Raw genomic sequence first — 19,643 nt, 5'->3', positions numbered from 1 at the left:
TATTAAAGATTTTATTTAAGAAAGAGAGAGAGCATAGGGGTGGGGGCAGTAAAGGGAGGGAGAGGGAGAAGCAGACTCCCCCCTGAGCAAGGAGCCTGATGTGAAGCTTGATCCCAGAACCTTGGAATCATGACCTGAGCCAAATGCAGACTCTTAACCATCTGAGCCACCCAGGTGCCCCCTGTGATGATGAATCTTAAGTAAATGTATTGTAGTCATCGTTTCACAATATATACATAAATTGTATCATTACGTTGTACACCTGAAACTAATGGTATGTATCAATTATATTTCAATTTAAAAAAATGAACATAAATAAAATCTTTTTTAAAAAATGGACATATCCACCACCACCCCTAGAAGTTTCCCCATGTGTTGTTTTGTTTTTTTTTTAATCCTATCCTCCTGCCCATCTCTGTTTTCCTAAACCCTGTCTTTAGGAAACCACGGTTTTTTTTTTCTGCTCCCATATATTAGTTTGAATTTTTTAGGATATCCTTATATAAATGGAACCATACACTAAATGCTATTTTGTGTCTGTCTTCTTTCCCTCAACATAATTATTTAAAGATTTTATTTATTTATTTGATAGAGATCACAAGTAGGCAGAGAGGCAGGCAGAGAGAGAGGAGGAAGCAGGCTCCCCGCTGAGCAGAGAGCCCGACATGGGGCTCAATCCCAGGACCCGAGATCATGACCGGAGCCGAAGGCAGAGGCTTTAACCCACTGAGCCACCCAGGCGCCCCATCCTCAACATAATTATTTAAAAATTCATTCTAGGTTGTCACATGTATCAGTAGTTTGTTTTTCTTTATTGCCAAGAGTTTTCCATTATATGCGTATACAATAGTTGATCAATTCACCTGTTTGGGGGCAGTTGGATTGTTTCCAGTTTTGGGCTGGGAAAAATGGTTGTATGATTTTACATTTTTAATACTAGATGAATGTTTCTGTTTCTCCACAGCCACAGCAACATTTGATGTGGTAGCCTTTTTCATTGTAGTGACTACAATAGATGCGTTGTGGTATCTCACTGTGGTTTGAATTTGCATTTCCCTGATAACAAATAATATTGATGCCTTTTCATGTGTTTATTTGCCATCCATATATTTGATGACATTTTTGTTCAAATTGCTCACTCAACTTGGGACGAGGATAAGGGGTTTGCTTTGTTATATCTGATTTTGAGCTGTTTTATTCTGTATAGAACTTCATTATCTCATATATGTTTTGCATAGTTTCCTCCTAGTTTTTGATTCATCTTCTCATTCTTTTAGCAGAATCTTTCCATAAATAGAAGTGTTTTGTTCTGTCTTTTTTTTAAAGTAGGCTCCGTGCCCAACATGGGGCTTGAACACATGACCCCAGGATCAAGAGTCACATGCTGTACTAGCTGAGCCAGCCAGGCACCCCTCAAAAAACAGAGATTTTTGATTGTGATAAGATCCACATTATTAATCTCATTATTATGGCACACTTTGGTGTCACTTCTAAGAAACATGAGCTCAACCCATGATCACAAGAATTTCTCCTATCTTTTTTTTTCTTCTAAAAGTTTATATAAACCTCCTCGTTTTACACTTAGTCCCATGATCCATGTTGAGTTAATTTTTGTTTATAGTGTCGGCTATGCATCAAATCAATTTGTTTTGTTTGTTGGCTTTGTTTTATAGTGGCTAACTAAGTCTGTTTGCCTTATTTTTTAAAAAGATTTCTGGTCTGTGGGACGCCTGGGTGGCTCAGTTGGTTGGGCAGCTGCCTTCGGCTCAGGTCATGATCCCAGCGTCCTGGGATCGAGTCCTGCATCGGGCTCCTTGCTCATCAGGGAGCCTGCTTCTTCCTCTGCCTCTGCCTGCCATTCTGTCCGCCTGTGCTTGCTCTCTCTCCCTCTCTCTCTCTGACAAATAAATAAATAAAATCTTTAAAAAAAAAAAAGATTTCTGGTCTGTATATATGGGTTAAACTTCTTTATCAGTGAATTAAAAGCACAAGGCTTATGCCACAGATTTCATTTTTTAAAAGATACGATTTGATAATTAGTCCTAATTTTGTTTTGCTGATAGCAGGGCCATCCTAATTGCTTTGAAACCATAGATCATAGTTGGTGCCAATTTTAAATTTTTATACCAAGTTTCATGTGATTCTACTAAGCAGTGTCTGCCAAGAGGGCCTATTTGTTCGTTCACTCGTTTATTCTTTGACAAACATTTGTTGAAGGATTACTATGTGTCGTGTAATGTTCTTATTATTAGGGTCATTGCAATGAATTTGATAGAGTTGCTGCCCTCAAGGAGATTACTTTCCATTATGGGAGATACACAATAAAGAATAAGTGTTTGCCAGGGGGTAATAAAGGCTATAAATTTTAAAATAGAGGATCAAGGGACAGAAAGTCATGGACATGACCTAGGGGCCTTGGTTTTTAGGATCATTGGTGTCTCAGTTAAGGCAACATATTCAGAAAGACCTAAAGAAAGGGATGGAATAAGTCATGTTTATATCTAAACGAGACATTCCAGGCAGAGCAAAGATAAACTCAAAGACACTGAAGAGGTCTCTTTAGCATGTTTTATTTTTTTTTAAAAGATCTTATTTATTTGACAGAGAGCGAAAGAGCACAAACAGGGGGAGCAGCAGAGGGAGAGAGAGAAGCAGACTCCCCGTTGAGCAGGGAGCCAAACTCAGGGCTCCATCTTGGGCCCCTGAGATTATGACCTGAGCCAAAGGCAAGCACTTAAAAACTGAGCCACCCAGGCGCATGGTTCTTAGGTATTTAAATTAAGAATCTTAGACAGTGAGGAAACCCTCAGTACTCTCCAGTTCTAAATTACCAGTAGATTTCATCTCCAAGGCCCTCTTCAACTAGATCAGTAGTGAAAGTGTGGAGCTGCACTCACCCAGTTTATTCTGTAAAGGTCCAGATTGTAATAAATATTTTTAGCTTTGTGAGACACAGTGTTTCACTCAACAGCCATAGACAGTACATAAACAAACACATGTAAGGGTGCTGTGCTCCAATCCAACTTTTATTCTACAACAGGAGGTAGCGTGCACTGGGCCCTTGGAGGCTGCCAGTTTCTGGGCTGGTGTGGCGTTGAGCCGCCTTGCTGGGACCTTTCTGAGAAACGCACCTTAGCAAATCTGCCATGGGCTTATGGGGGGGCACCCGAGCCATTTACTTGCCACTGGGAGTTACAACAGCCTCCTCACATTGCTGATTACACTGGACAAGTTCTCAGAAGCTGTTAGTGGACGGTTGGATCTCTGGCTTCCCGGCTCAGTTTTGTTACACTAGCCTGCCTTACCCCTTCAGATTTGCCATGAATTACTCCACATACAGGACAGTGTTCGACTCCTGAGGGTTACCTCCCTGTCCAAGCGCAGCCCAGATGGCTAGAACCAGCCGCACCCAAATGGTGGTATGCCCCAGGAAGGGGTGGGTAATGTCCAGAGTTAGAAATGGAAGCTTCTGCGGAGCTAGCTCACATTCTGTCTGTGCCACAGAAATGCAAATGAAAAACTCTGTCGTTTGTCTCAGCATCTGGAGCACAGAGGGCAGTGGAAATCAGTCGTGTTTTCCTGCCACTGACCAGTCTGCACAGTGGGAAAGGAGAGAGGAGCCTGGCTCCACTAGAAGAAAGGCAGGTCTTTAACATGAGTCACATCTCAAAGGGGTTGGGCAATTAATTGCATAAGGGAGTACCAAGATGATCCTTTCTTCTATTTTCAATTTTAAACACATCTAATGTGATTCGATTAATTAGAATATAGACCAAACTTGATTTTAAAAGACACCCAAAACTATCACAGCATACATGTGATAGAAGTTTATTTTTTCTCTCATGTAACTGTCTAAAGATAAGAAATCCTGGCTGGTAGGGAGGCAATGGGCAGTCAGGGTCTCCAGTTTCTTCTGTCTTATGGTTTTGCCTTTCCCTGTACTGCTGTCCTCATCTGTACGGTCCACACAGGGTCCCATGGCATTCCAGTTGGCATAGAAAGGTGGAAATAGCAAGTGGAGGTAGGAAGTTACTTTTTGAGGAAGTGATGAAGAACTAGGGCACAGCACTTCTGATCACATTTTGTTGCTGAGAACGTGAGAGCCACAGTGAGCTGGAAAGGACGCTGGGCAATATGGCCTCTCTTTGTATAGCCTTGTATTCAGCTGATTATCTGTGGATTTTTTTTTTTTTAAGATTTTATTTATTTGTCAGAAAGAGGGGATGGGCAGGCAGAGGGAGAAGCAGGCTCCCTGCTGAGCAAGGAACCCAGTGTGGGACTCCATCCCGGAACACTGGGGTCATAACCTGAGCCAAAGGCAGACACTTAACCGACTCAGCCACCCAGGCGTCCCTAGATCTGTGGATTTTTAAAGGGGTTATGAATTAGATGGGAGGCTAGAATTAGCAGTTTTCCACAGAGTTTATCAAAGAGCGGATAATATTTTTTTGTCTATTTTCACCTAATATGTGACTAGTAATGCCAAATGTTCCATAACACTTTAGAGACCTAAAATTTTCCTCATATGTTATTTCACTTCATTCTTTAACCTTAGCTTCCTTTCAACGAGACATTATCATCGGAAGTAGACATTATCTTCATATACAAGAAGAGTAAGCATGGCTCAGAAAGATGATGAGATTAACCCAAAGTCATACATCTGCAGAGGACAGAGCCAAGACTTTAGTCCAGACTCAGAGCCCTGCCATTTCCAGTCCTTGCAGTCTTTCTTAACATCTAATCCTCTGTAGGGTCTCCTGTTTATTGGCATTCACCAAACGGAACGTCCCATCATAGCAGAAGTCTGACACTTTAGTGTGCCGGGTAAGTACCTAAGTACCTTGATTAAAATGCCAATTATTTTACCAGACCTTGGGAAATTTTCATTAGGTAGCTCTAGGTGTGAAGTCCTAGGATTGCAATGCTTTGGGAATCACTGCCGTGGTCTTGCCTTTTATCATTGCATTTGCTGGAACAGAGAGAGGAGATATTTCATATTTCTGTCTATTTTTCCCTTTGCTTGCCCTCCTGTGCTTATATGCATTTCCTTAAATTTTGGAAGTATTGCTTCTGAAATATCTTTGCTAATCTCTTTTGAAACATCTCTAACTCAAAATGAAAAAGCAAACAATGACAAAATGTCAAAAATTAATTTAGGAAGCCACCATGGTATCCTCTCAAACAGAAGTTTTCAAAGCCCTTGGTTGAGGTAGATGTTCAGAAAGTGGCTTTATACCCTGCAGTTTGAAAGGAGAGAGAGAGAAAATTATTTTTTCATCAAAAATATTTATAATGTGTTCATACTGTGTGTGTGTGTGTGTGTGTGTGTGTGTGTGTGTTTAATGTACATATATACATATCCTTGTTTCCCCAATAGAAATTTCACAGAGATTTCTACTTGACTTTATGTTACCCTCAATTCCCATTAAATCACATTGGGCTTTTTATTTGCCTTTTTCTCTGTCAGACACCAGGATGAATTTAAACTCCAGTCCCTCTCCAATAGCCTCTCTGATGTATTTGCTACTTTTTACATTCCCTTTCCCTGTAGAATCTGATGGAAATTCCTTTCGAGCCTTTAGCTTTCCCTCCGAGTCAAAAACTTTTGTGTTGCTAATAGAACTCAGCTTCATTAGCATTTCAAATCCTAAGACGTTCTTAGAGATCAGTGTGTTAGATCTGAGGGGCTCCCCAGCCACAGCCTGATTTATCAAACTTGTTTAACTAAAATCTCCAGTGGCCTGTGCCTTTGACCTTATTTCTGCCCGCACATCTCATCAGGAAATCCTTTTCAAGGAGTCTAGAGAAAGACATATGCATAATCTGAGAAGCTTTACTTTTGTCCCTCTTTCTACTCTGTATGTTGCCTGTTTGAAAAGCCATACTTTTCTTCATCACTTTTGATCATTGGATCATGAGTAGGTGATGGTCAGAGCATGGATAGATGGGTAGATGGGTGAGTAGATGGATAGATAGACAAGTGGATTGGGCAGTTAGATGAATGAGTAAGAAGATGGGATGGATGGATGGATGGGTGGATGGATGGATGGATGGATGGGTGGATGGATGGATGGATGGATGGATGGATGGATGGGTGGGTGGATGGATGGATGGTTGGAAAGATGAGATAAATAACGTGAGTCTTCTGTCCTTGTCATTTAATTAACCATAATTGGCCTTGGTGCTCCTGAGACAGAATACCATTCCTGCAGAAAACAGCAAGTCCTGTGATATATGTCCTGCCCCCAAGAGGAGAGAACAGGGTGGGGCTAGTAAGAGAATTCATTGCTATTCTGATTCAGTGTCTGATTTGTAAAATAAAAGAAACCATTCTCTTTTATACAAATATATAAAAATACTTCAATGTAATGCTACTTACCCAGACCTATACAGCAAAAGCTCTCGAGGGATCTTGTCCTAATTGCATCTGCCTGAACCCCAGACCTGTGCATCTTGATTGAAAATTGACTTCCCAGACAGAATAGTCTGTGCCTCTTAGCAATGGTATTGGAGCTATGTGTCCCCGACTTCATTTTCTTCTTGCAGACATTCCACTAACACTCTGCAAGTACTTATTACATCTCAGGCAATGTTGCCAGTGCTTTCTACTTGTATTACCTCATTTAATCTTTACCACAGCCTTTTAATGTATTTATCATTAATATCTCCATTTTACCGGTGAGGGAATTAAGGCATGCAGAGGGTAGGTAATTTGCCCAGGGTCATGCAGCTCGTGAGAGGCATATGGTGGGTTCTAACATAGTCAGTGGATGTCCAGAATCTATGGCACCACCCACCATGCCCCTCTCTGATCACTAAGCCCAGCTTTTGGAGCACTGTGGCCTAATAGAACTTTCTGTGGTGGCGAAGATGCTCTGTATCTGTGCTGTCTGTCCCATGAACACGGTAGCCACTAACCACATGAAGCTTTGGAGCCCTTGAAATATGGCTAGTGTTACTGAGGAACTAAGTTCTTATTGTACTGAATTTTAATAATTTAAACAGCACAGTTTAAGAGCCAACTAATAGCCTCTCTTCATACGTATGATCTCAAAAAATGAAGTGCTGAATTAGGTTTTAAGGTAGGCATCCAGTTATAGACATTCTCCTTCATTAATAATATTAACGTGAAATAATTACAAAGCACCCTTAGAATCCTTTGTGCTTCTTCCCATCATGGAAAAGTGTCTTGCTGTTCTTTTAAGCCCTCTGCCCACGAGGTGGCACATCTACTCTTAGCTCATTGGAAGAGGTATTGACGTGAGACAGACGAAGTAGTTCTGGCAGAGTAACAGGGACGTCAAGGGCAAGTTGTAGCGTGGTGATGCCATTGGCATTTTCTCTCAGGAGTCATTGTTATATTTTCCATCTCCTCAATACTGCCATCATATATTGGGGGGAGGAAGTGTTGGTGGAAATAATGGGCTTTAAAGCATGGTTTGGTGGTGGAGAAAAGAAAGTCCAGGGGCATCTGGGCTCATTTGAAGGAGATATGCAATCCTATACCCCTTCTCAAGGACTGAAGAGAGTGAAGTAGGAAAGTGGGCAAGAACGAGCCAAGAGAGAAGATGAGAGGATTCTGGATGAAGTAATAGAATAAAAGAACCATGTCATTCTTCGTGTGGTAATCAAGTTGAGACTGGGTAAACCATTTAAAAACGAGGGAAGATATAAAGTGTTAACAGAACCCAAATGAACAGAGATGGGTATTAAAGAGAGAGAGACAAGGCAATATAAAATTCAGTGAAATTGTTAAAAAATGGTTTAGAACAGAAGCGGACAAACAATGGCCCATGGGTCAACGCCAGTCCACTGCTGGTTTTTGTAAATAAAGTTTTATTGAACATATATATATATATATATATATATATATATACATATATATATACCTATATATATATATATATATATATATATGCACATATATATATATATATATGGGTGTGTTCAATAAAACTTTATATATATGTTTATATATGTGCATATATATATATGGCTCCTTTTTATATTACTATAGCAGAACTGAGCTATTGCAACAGAAACTGTATAGCTTACAAAACGTAAAATATTTCCTATGGCCCTAAAAAGAAAAAAGTTTGCTGGCCCCTATTTTAGAACAAAAGGGGAATATATATTAACACAACCATTCTGGCATACAAATTTGTGTGGTCATGCACATGTCTTTGACATGGCAATACTTCTAGTAGAATTTTATCCAGCAGACGTTTTGGTACCCATACCCTGAGGGCTTCTTAAACACTGAAAACCTGGAAAAATCTAAGTATTCAATAGGTGAGCACTAGCCAAATGAATTACAGTGTATGAATGTAAAGAGATACTATTCAGCTTCTTTGTTTGTGTTTTTTTATTTTACTTAATTTTTTTTAATTTTAAAGATTTATTTATTTGAAAGAGAGAGCGAGCATGCATGTGCATGTGGGGGAGGGCGGGGGGATGGGGGGCAAAGGGAAAGAATCCTCAAGCAGATTCGCCACTGACAGTAGAGCCCAACTCAGGGCTCTATCCCAGGACCCTGAGATTGTGACCTCAGCCAAAATCAAGAGTCTGATGCTCAACCCACAGAGCCACCCAGGTGTCTCTTGTTTTTATTTTTTAGTGAGAGTTCTACATGCACTGTTTATTAGGAAGGGATTTCAAGAAATATTGCTAAACAGACAAATGTTACAGAACAGCGTGTAGTATTTTATCATATCTGTGAAAAGCAACAACCCCCCCAAAAGATATACAGATACATACCCAGCAACTTTTTTTCATATAGCTTCTAGACCAGACTATGAGTTTTTATGAAGGTGTATTACTTTCTTTTTTTATTTTATTTCCAATGTAGCTAACATCAGTGTTATATTAGTTTCAGGTGTACAATATAGTGATTCAATAAGTCCATATATTACTCAGTGCTCATCAAGCTAAGTGTACTCTTAATCCCCATCACATATTTCCTCCATCCCCTCCCCGCCCCCTCTGGTAACCATCTGTTTGTTTTCTATAGTTAAGAGTCTAGTTTTTTGGTTTGTCTCTTTTTTCTTTTTTCCCTTCGTTCATTTGTTTTGTTTCTTAGGTTCCATGTTCGAGTGAAATCATAGGGTATTTGTCTTTCTCTGCCTTATTTTACTTAGCATTATACTCTCAAGATCCATCCATGTTGTTGCAGAATGTATAGTACTTAAAAAAAAAAAGGCAAAGTCTAAATTTAAAAAGTGGAAAATAAGAGGGGAAAAAACCCAAAAATCGGTTTCTCCCAAACTGAGGGACTCAATACTGAGACATTCAGGAGGGCAAGTCTTTAAGCTTCAAGCTGGGACCAACAGAAGCTGTTGGACTTGAAGAGATGCCTTTACGAGTCATGAGTCATGCCCAGCAAAAGCAGAGAAGTGCTAGAGAAAACAAGTCAAGGGCAGAAAGGGAGAAGTGTGCCCCTTGTTTTGGGGAATGGTGTTTGTAAGTACCCAGGTGGGAAGACTTCATCGTGGACACTGGAAAAAACAGGAAGCTGGGGAGAAAGGAACCAAATGAAAGAAGGACACCGTGGCCAACGCTGAAGATGGAGAAACATTTTTGAGGAAGAACATATGTTCCTTGGGATTCTGAGAAGACCCAGTCTCTACACAGATGCGTAGAGTCACTCTGTGAATCCCTGTTTGCAGAGCGTTTTGGTGTCTTCTGGTGTAAGATCCGTGGCCATCAATAGTCCTGGTACATTAGCAGGTGTTCGGATGGAAGGGCCAGAAGCAGTTTCCATGTGTTGATGAGTGTTAGAACTTCTCCCGGCCACCAGCACAGCAAGCCGCTCTGCCTGGGTGGAAGCCCCCAGAACAGCCTCAACACTGGCGGTGTGCTGGCAGTCCATCCCTGCCTTGGCTTCCAGGCCGAAACACACACATCACTCAGGGCTAGTCATCTATTTTTCTGGCAAAACCGTGGCAAGAGGAGTTTAGATGAGATTAACGGTTACAAAACAAACAGATAAATAAAAATGAAGCAAACCGAAATAACATGGAAGAGGCAGGTGTGTCTTTTAAAATGATTCGTGTCTACCTCCCTCCACCCCACCCCCATGTCTGCCTGCACTTGGCATGACTTGTGCCTCTGGTGGATATGTCTACGCCTGTGAGAATCTTTTTATTTAGACATCACAAAGTATGTGACCAATTTTGAACACAGCCGGCTTCAGTCCTGGTACACAGAGACGCCTGCTCTTTCTTCACAAAACTCTCCAGTTCAAACATGCTTGCAGACCATGATTCATGGTGTTTCTTTCTGGATTGTCCGGTGGGTAATTGCTATACGAAAACCAGAGAAACAGATGTAGACCCTGAACCTTGGCTATAAATTTTTGTTTTATGATTATGGGTTTCAAATGTGCTGTGTCACATTGACAAATATACAGTTACTCCGAAACGAAATGGATTTTGGTCTCAAACTTTTGCTTTTTTGTTTGTGGTTGGAACTACTTTTATTAGAGTTTCTCTTATCATTCATCAAACACAAAACGGAGGAGAGGACACATATAAGAATGTTATCTTATGCCGTACCTAAGAGACTATTTGGGAAAGGTTTCTTCCAACTGTTGGATCATGTTTAAAATAAGCGTCAATACTTTAAATTTCATTTATCCCTGAATTAACTAGGCCATTTTTTTTTACCTTCTACCTACTCATTAATCTTCATGGTACATGGATATGCTATTTAAAGAAGTGTGGCTTATTTGTAGATCTTCCCTAAATTTTATTTAAGATGAAGAATTTGAAGGAAGACCGGTTTTCCAGAAGTATAAGAATTAGATTTCCTGATGAAGAAATGATAAGAAACATGTGGCTAAATTTGGGGGCTGCTTTATAAATTAATACTTAGATCAAATAATAGCTCTAATAGTTGCCATCAGCATAATTAACTCATGATGAGAAATGATGAATAGACTAGCGAGTGCTGTTGCACTGGAAGAATCCCATAATATTCTATTCACACGGATTGCAATAGAAGATCAGCATTTAAAAGCCCAAGTTTATTCCCCTACAGTTAAGAGAACCCCAAGGTGATTATAAATTTAAAATTTTTTTCATGCAAAGAAAGAAAACACCCAATCTCCTACCCCCTCCGAACCCCACCCCCAGCATACTTTATGATTGTTTTTGTGCCATGATATAATATTGAGGGTAGAAATTAGGGAGCAGTCATTTCTCTTCCTAGATGAGGCTGATCCCCTAGCTTAAGAAATGAGAGGAAACAGAATTTGGGAGACGCCATGCCCATCTTCATCTCCTTGTGATGAGTGCACCCTACCCTTTGGAAAGATATTTGGACAGGCAGTGCCATGCCCTCCCCTGGGGAGCAGATACCTCAGTTTCTCCTCTCTTGATGCTTCCTGCTGTGCTTCAAATGTAGCTGCTTCCTCTGTTCTTCTCAGATACCTTTTCAGTCCCCTCCTTTATCACACACAGGATGAGTCCAGTTTCCAAGGGACTCTTAAGGACCATAAGTAAGCATTTGGAGTTGTGAGTGCACATACACAGAGGCTGGTACGTAATGTGGTGCCTTGTGTATCTTTACAACTATCTTAATGACAGTGTGTTAAATGTTTTGTAAATTCCTCTGTGCTCCTTGCTTAAGAGGTGTGTTGTCTTTGTAGTTAAAGGGTTTCTTTATAAACCTCTGCTACAAAATAATGGCCACTTGAAAAAGAGAGAGAGAGAGAATAACAAACATAGTTTCAGCAAGATCTCACCCCACCTTCGCCCTGGACTTCTCAATAGCAAGAACTGAGCTTGCTGGGCTGAAAATTGTTTTAATGTACCTTCATAAAAGGATCTTTGACTTGGAAAGTGTGTGTGATGCATACTTTTCATGTCACACCACAAGTGCCACTTAGCAACTCCTGGAGACAGAGCAGTCGTTCAGCATGGGGCAGGGTGCCCCCTGACAGGCTTCCAAAAGGCCTGGATGCCAATGAACATTCCAGCATTATCCAGAGAAAGGAGACCGGGGCAGCGTTCTTCCCCACAAGGGGCAAGGACGCTGTCCCTCAAGCCCACCCACTTGCCTGCCCTGTTTTGTGGAAGAATTATAAGTAAAGACTGGAGAGTTGGTAGAGGTGGTAGGGTGTTTTCATTCTTCCGCAGTTTCCTTTCTTGGATGTACTTTGCATCCTGAAGCAACGCGGATTGTGGATTGGCTCTCCCTTTGAAAGCTCTCTGCCTGGGTTTATTGGTAAATTTTGCATCTGTCCTGCTCCATGTTTTAAGACCTGCAAAAAGGTTTCTCCGTCTTCTAGGCTGGGTCAATATGGGAAGTATAAAAAAGAATCTCTTTCTCGTAAAATTATTCTAATAAATAACCAAGATTGGGCTGGGGCTAATATTGGTGTAAACAGGACTTTGGAAATATAAAACCTTCACACTTAACCAGTTTTCAAAATATGTGTTTAATTACATGGTGTTGTGTGTGTGTGTGTGTGTTGTGTGTATGTGCGTGAGATGACAAAGGTCACCAACATGCTATTTGGGGTGCAAGGCTGTGGGAACCGCAAAATAATTTTCACAGTGGCTGGAATCCCAGGGAGTTGGGTGCAAGTCATGGTTCTGAGCTTTGAAGCCTCAGACAGGTCTCAGCCTCCCCTTGCAGGGCTTCTTTCCCTCAGTGAAAAATAAGAGGATGAAATGAGAGTTAGTACTTGTTGGAGGATACATACTGAGTGCCATATAAGCACTTTGCGGGGAGGGAGGGATGCTCACAGCAACCCACTGAAGTGGGAAGTAATATATCCCCATTCTACGGATGAGAACGCTGAGGCTCAGAGAGGTTAAATACTCATTCTGGATCACACAGCGGGTAAGAAGTTGGAGACCTATCCCAGTTTGAGTCCCACATCCACTCTTGGCTGCTGTGTTTTCTACCATCAGGACCTGAAATCAAATCCTATATATCTGTGTCATTCTGTGTGTGTGTGTGTGTGTGTGTGTGTGTGTGTGTGTTTGAGAGCAAAAGCCACTAATTCTTAACTGCTGCATACAGACTTGAGAGAATGTTGTAAAAGTAAATGAATCCAGAAAGCTGGATTTTTTTTTAAATTTTTTTTTTTTTTTTTTTTTTTTTTTTTAAACTCCAGAGCAAGTGTAATCCCTTAGGGCAGGGCTTTGCAAGAGGGAGGGGAGGGGGAAAAAAAAAAAAAAAAACTATCAAATGGAAAGTTTCTCAACCCCAGGCTTCCCCGAGGACTAGCTCTCCTCTGCTCTACAGTTTAGGGCTTGCATGTGCTTTTTCGGGAGTGGAAAAATACCTAAGTTACAAGGAATTTAACAGACAGGCGGGCGCACAGAGGAATTTACAGGGTGGGCTGGGGGCGCGGGGGTGGGCAGGAGGCGAGCGGGCGAGCGGGGACCCGCGCTTCCCAGCTGAGCCGCCGCGAATAAAGAGGCGGAAAGGGAGCGAAGTTGGCGCTCAACGCGATCCGGGAGCGGTGTCCCGGCTCCTCCCCTGCCCGTTTTAAAAGCACTTCTTGCATTGTTTTTCAGGTGAGAAATGGGAAAGAAAGAGGCGGTTCGCACGCTCGCCCGCTGCCTGCCTCTCTGGCTGTCTGCTTTTGCAGGGCTGCTGGGAGTTTTTAAGCTCTGTGAGAATCCTGGGAGTTGGTGATGTCAGACTCGTTGGGTCATTTGAAGGTTAGCAGCCCGGGAAGGGTTCACCGAAAGTTCACTCGCATATATTAGGCAATTCAATCTTTCATTCTGTGTGACAGAAGTAGTAGGAAGTGAGCTGTTCAGAGGCAGGAGGGTCTATTCTTTGCCAAAGGGGGGACCAGAATTCCCCCATGCGAGCTGTTTGAGGACTGGGATGCCGAGGACGCGAGCGAGCCGGGCAGGGTTTGTCTGGGCACCGTCGGGGTAGGATCCGGACCGCATTCGGAAGGCTTTTTGCAGGCATTTTCTTGGAAGGAGAACTTGGAATCTTTCTGGGAACCCCCGCCCCGGCTGGATTGGCCGAGCAAGCCTGGAAAATGGTAAATGATCATTTGGATCAATTACAGGCTTTTAGCTGGCTTGTCTGTCATAATTCATGATTCGGGGCTGGGAAAAAGACCAACAGCCTACGTGCCAAAAAAGGGGCAGAGTTTGATGGAGTTGGGTGGACTTTTCTATGCCATTTGCCTCCACACCTAGAGGATAAGCACTTTTGCAGACATTCGGTGCAGGGGAGATCATGTTTGACTGTATGGATGTTCTGTCAGTGAGTCCTGGGCAAATCCTGGATTTCTACACTGCGAGTCCGTCTTCCTGCATGCTCCAGGAGAAAGCTCTCAAAGCATGCTTCAGTGGATTGACCCAAACCGAATGGCAGCATCGGCACACTGCTCAATGTAGGTTTATTTTTTCCCTTCTTCTACCAAGAAAAAAAAAATGAATTGTCTCTTGCATGCAATGAAGACGTTGGAAACAAACTGCATTGGTAGCAAGACAAAGGATTTAATGATTTAATGCTGAAAGGGTGTGATAAGCTGGCGTACATATTGATTCCCTCTGCTGAAAATTTCCTGTTAGATGTTTTCTTCCCAGACAACCCCTCCCGACCCCCGCTCCTCTCCTTACCAGCCTTACAGTCTCTTGAAAACAGTTTTAAAAATATGCATGGAGGGGGGAAAAGTAGAGTGTGACCACAGGACTTTGAAACATTCTTCAAGTAAGGCAATTTGACACATTGTGCAGTTTTTACTAAAATGTATGCAGAGGGGAATTTAACTTTGCTGTTCTTTGCATTAGCTGCTAGTTGTATATATTCCCCCCTTGTGTGTTTCAACAGTCCAAAGTAATTAAAATATGACATTGTCCTTGCAAGGAATTTAGCCTAATTAGGGTGGCTACTGCTCCTGAAGTTCATAAACCACCAGTTAAAGCTGCTGCTTCCAATGTTTTTCTTGCTAAGGAAAGGCAATATTTCTTAGCATTGACCCTGCTGCCACCTTTCCGAGTCACTTTGTTGCTCTAAGAAGTTGCTGTTTTGCTAGAAAACTACTGGCAATGAACACCCCTTGGGCTGAGCCATCCATTATTTCCATATCTTGCAGTTCATCCCAGAACCTGGACATCAGTTAAAGGAGAGGAAATATAAGTGGGGTAGCCCGGTTTTTTAAAAAAATATTGACTATGTGGTTATCTGATGCTGACACAATGCCGAGGCACGCATCTGGTCAACAGTAGTGTGGCTGCAGGCTTGAAAAATGACCAGAAGTCCCAGAAAATCCCACCTTCGGGTGGCTGTGGTGGGAGCCTGCAGGATGCGTGGCTGCCCTGACAGTGATTTAGATAAATGGCTCAGCTATCTATCAAAATGTTTTTAGTACTTTATTTGACAATTCATTGGAGTATTAGCCTGAAAATGACATTTTAAATCTTTGTTTTCAAAGAGGTCAAAGTTTAACTGGAAGAAATTGAGTTTTCCTAATAACATGGTGGCTTTATGTAAAGAGGGAGAAGAAAAGGGAGAGAGAGGGGACGGTGACTAGATTTAAATTACCCTCTCTGAAACTTTGTCTTAGCGATAAAGACTTGCTTCTTGGGCCAGGAAATCAACAGGTTTGTAGCTGAAAAATCAATAACCATTTGATGCCAACAGTCTGGCTGTCTGACTTAATATTTCGTAGAGCCATAACCAGGGCAAAAAGAATATAGTTTTCAGAAGGCGTCTTCATCTTCAGCTGCTCCCCAAATGCCTTTTGTTTCCTAATGCCTGTTTTCTTTCTGCAGAATTCAAAGAAACCGAGTGTTACAAAATAATTTTGCAACCCACTAACAGATCTTTTAGACCTGTCCTTGTTTGTAGCAGTTAAAAGAGTGTGAACAGTTTCATTTGGAATCTCAGGGAAGGGGGGGGGGGGGCTCTGCAGAACTTTTTCTTCTAAAAGAAAGTTCTATGAAATATATTTTTAACGAAGACAAAAAAAAAATGGCTCAGGACCCTTGGCGGAAAGCTATTAGACCTAATAGAGCCTTTACAAGTAGACATTCTCCCTTTTGTAATTAACCCTCCAAACATGCCTATTAAGTTGTAGGAGTAGGGGGAAAAGCTTTGTTTGTTCTTGAACAAGTTAAACAAGGGATTTGCCTTATCTAGGGAGAGCTAGTGGTGAATGTGTCATTCGCCTAGGACCAGCCGATAAGCAAGAAGTGTTGATAACAGCAAAGTTCAGCTAATCAAAGAAACTTGCATTAGAAAAAGTAAATAAAGGCATTTGACAAAGGGATTTCAGAAATTCCAGTGTCTTATTTTTGTAAGCAGGGCAATTAGTGCTTATTGTGGTCAATTTCACAAGGGTTCTAAATCCCACACCCCCAGCTCTAGGTTAAATGAATAAATTGTAAAAATTGCGTATGTCCCCGCAGGGTTGCTTATCCTCCATAAATCCCTTTATGACGGTCAGTTTAGTTGTTCAAGAGATTAAGTTTTTAAGCATAAATAAAGATTCTAACAAATGTCTACCACATGGTGTTTGGTTCAGGGTGGCATGGGTAGTTAGGACTTTTGAAATAAAAGCATATGAGGGCTTCACTTGGATAAGTAAGCACATAAAAACCACAACCTTTTCCATTTTACTTAATGACTGTTTTGACGAGAAGCAGATCTGTTTGTGCCCTTAACACAGAGGAAACAGTGGGCAAGGGGGAAAAATAGTTGTAAATTCCGACTAAAAGTATTTTCTGCTTGGAGATTCTATTTTTTGCAGAGTGTGTATGTGTGTGTTTGTGTGTGTAGTAATTAGAGAAAACCCTTTGATTGGAAGACACACCAGAAGCCGTCTTTGAAAGGTGTTAGAATATTCTTTTTATTTTCTTTTTAAAATTTTAATGACAGAAAAATGACACGCAAACCAACTACGGGTTGGAGTAGGGCCTGCGGATTGCTTGTTATAAAAATTCGAAGTCAGGATTAGCAGGCTATAAGGGAATGTGGTATAAATAATACGATTCAAGACTGCCCCTGGAAGGTATCATAGTCACAAAATTTCTATTCATATGCCTCCTGGATTATCTTGGTTTTAGGGCTGCTCCAGATGTTTTCAGCATTAATTGCTCAGTGGGCATAGGATAAATCCTAATATTTGTGGTCTAAATATAGTTGCTTTCTGTGAAATCACGAGTGTGACAACTTCTTGGCCCGCTTCCCTGTTGTCTCCACGCTCAGCCCATCAAAAGAAAAAAGGAAAAAAAAAATTTTTTCTTTTTGAAATAGTATTTTGCCCATTAATGAGAAATAATCTGTTTTAAAAACAAACAGTGATGTGTGATTAAGGAAGAAAAGTCCCCTACTCAAAACCCTGGGACCTGAATTTTAAGTATTACACAGTATCCAAATCCTCTCCTAGTGAGATATAAATTGGGGTCAAAGTGGCAAAATCAAAGATACTCTCTGAAGGAGAGACTAAATAAAGACTGACAGCCACCGTATGAATTGAATGGGGTTTTGAATAAATATTTCGATGAAAAGGCTCAATTGTTTTTCTAAAGTAGGACATAATTTTCTGCTTCTCGGCCACATGACAGTGGTAACTAATACCATCAGAAAGAAGAAAGAAAAGGGACTTTTGCTTACATCTCTGAGTGCAGGATAGAGTGCAGGGTACGGTTATTGAAAAAAAGCTGAAGATTCACAAAGTTATCCTTCCCTGTAGGAAAAAAAAACAACTAGAATTTTGTCAGCATGCTGATAACATGGTACTTTGGGTAGGGAATTGTTGATGTGTAACCTAGAGGGAAAAAAAAACCACATGAGTTTAAATTTTATCACCATACAATGTAGATTCCAAAAACTAAAATGGGAGAGGTACAACTCTGTCCGCTTAAACGTAAGCTGTGGAATTGATCTGTAAATTCCAGTTAGAATTTGACTCGCCAGCCCAAGTGCAAAGGCTTTGCTCTAAAATAGGCCTTAAAAAAAAAAAATTATTTATTTGCCTTATTAGATAAATGACAAGCATGGCCATTTCAGATAGGTTAACTGACCTGAATCAGAAGTTTTCTTCTCATTTCTGGAAGCCTGGCTCTGACCATATATAACCAGTCAGTATTGTCTTGAACTTTTCTTTAAAACATAAAAGTAAAAGAAAGTTCTTCTGCCTCTCAGATGCTTGTAATTTACCTTCAGCATGTTAAACCCCTGAGATGTAATGAAAATCTTGAAATGAAAATGAAAAGGGAAGAAAATCTTAAACCGTTTTCCCCTTTGTGCATTCTACAAGCTTCAATAAACGATCTCAGAAAGGAATACATGAGAAATGATAGATATTATAAATTCTGCTCTCACGGAATTTATAATCTTTAAAATTAGATTTTTTTCTCTTTTCTTTTTTTCTTTACAAAAGGCCAGGAATTTTTAAATTAGAAAGTTACTCTCTAGGAGGAAAATGGAGATGTGAAACCAAGACGCAAAATACACAACTCTCTTCAAGTCATACCAGTCTTATTAAACAATAAACGCTGTATCCATTTTAGAACATCTTAAAAAGAATCGTCTATAGAGTTTCAGTTACATGTAAGTGCCAATAAATTTATCTTTAAATGACATTTTTATACTTAAAATGTTCCACTATAGATTTAGTTAACTATCAGTTAAATACATTCTTTCGGAAATAGGAGCTTTTGATGAGGGTTAATCAGAAAAATCTTGGCTAAAAACGTTTCCAAAAGATATTAATGTTAGAATCTTGCCTTTCAGATTATAGGGTAGTTAGGGCAATCGTACATCTCTGATTTTCTAGAATAACCCACTTTCAGATATACTGCCACAATTCCCACATAAATCATGGAAATATGCCAGATATTTCAATATTACGACATTTCTGAGGCTGCCCCTTGAACCCAGGAGTGGCACAGAAAGTCTTTGTTTGGATTCTATGGTCAATATAGTTGGAGTGCTCCCAGCTTCATTTTTTCGTTATGACTGAAGATGCCTTGTGCTTCTGGGTCATTCTTCTGAACATGAATTCCTTTTGTGGCATACGGTAGATCTGTAAATAGAAAGCACCCCTGCAGAATGGATTAAGTATTATGACTGGTTTTGATTCCAGCACATGTGTGCATTGGGAGTGGGGGGGGTAGACTTATTAAATTGAATCACTCTGACCAAATCTGTATCAGTTCTTGGCCCACTCCTTCTTAGAAAGTTGAAATGGGTGGTGATGGAGAATGGAGAGTGGCGTTAACTCAGGTTCCAGATTTATCAGTATCCTGTCTGTAAGTGGCTTGGCCTAAGTATGTCTTGTTAAATAGGAGATGAGATAACCTTCCCCATCCGTAAGATCTAATAACACAACCTCATCAGTCAATATGTTGTCCTGAAGTCTCCTCTTTTCCTTTCTGGCTTCCTTACTTCATCTCTAAGAAGTATGATTCCTGTGTCATGCCACACCTCTAAACCCCTTTAAATGAATAAAAAATAAAGTTGCTGAAGTTCTCACCCCCTAGGAAGTAGTAAGGGTGAGTCCACAGGTACTATATTATTTGTCTTGAGTTTTCCGAGCTTCTTAGATGAGAATTCAAGCAGGCAGTGGAACTGCTGACTTGCTTTTTCTCTGGACTTGCAGGGTGGGGAGCTGAAAGGGGGGCCATTCAGTAAGATAAGACTCTTGGTCCCCTGCA

General features: G+C 40.8%; 1 protein-coding gene across 3 annotated transcripts in view; it reads left to right on the top strand.

Moving 5' to 3' along the window:
- LOC111155167 (retinoic acid receptor beta) overlaps positions 1-19,643 on the top strand; it is a 396,013-nt gene that overhangs the window by 207,641 nt on the left and 168,729 nt on the right. For 2 of the 3 annotated variants that reach the window (XM_022515247.1, XM_022515246.1), the window contains exon 1: positions 13,688-14,371. The exons of the other annotated variant lie outside the window; for it this stretch is intronic. In XM_022515247.1, the coding sequence (XP_022370955.1) occupies positions 14,215-14,371 (157 nt within the window). In that variant the 5' untranslated portion in view covers positions 13,688-14,214. Of the gene's footprint in view, positions 1-13,687; positions 14,372-19,643 lie in introns of those variants that run through there. 3 annotated transcript variants of the gene reach the window in all.

Source organism: Enhydra lutris, unplaced genomic scaffold (genome assembly GCF_002288905.1).
Source record: "Enhydra lutris kenyoni isolate GAN:26980312 unplaced genomic scaffold, ASM228890v2 scaffoldscaffold39, whole genome shotgun sequence".
NCBI lineage: Eukaryota > Metazoa > Chordata > Mammalia > Carnivora > Mustelidae > Enhydra > Enhydra lutris.
This window is presented reverse-complemented; position numbering and strand designations above follow the sequence as displayed.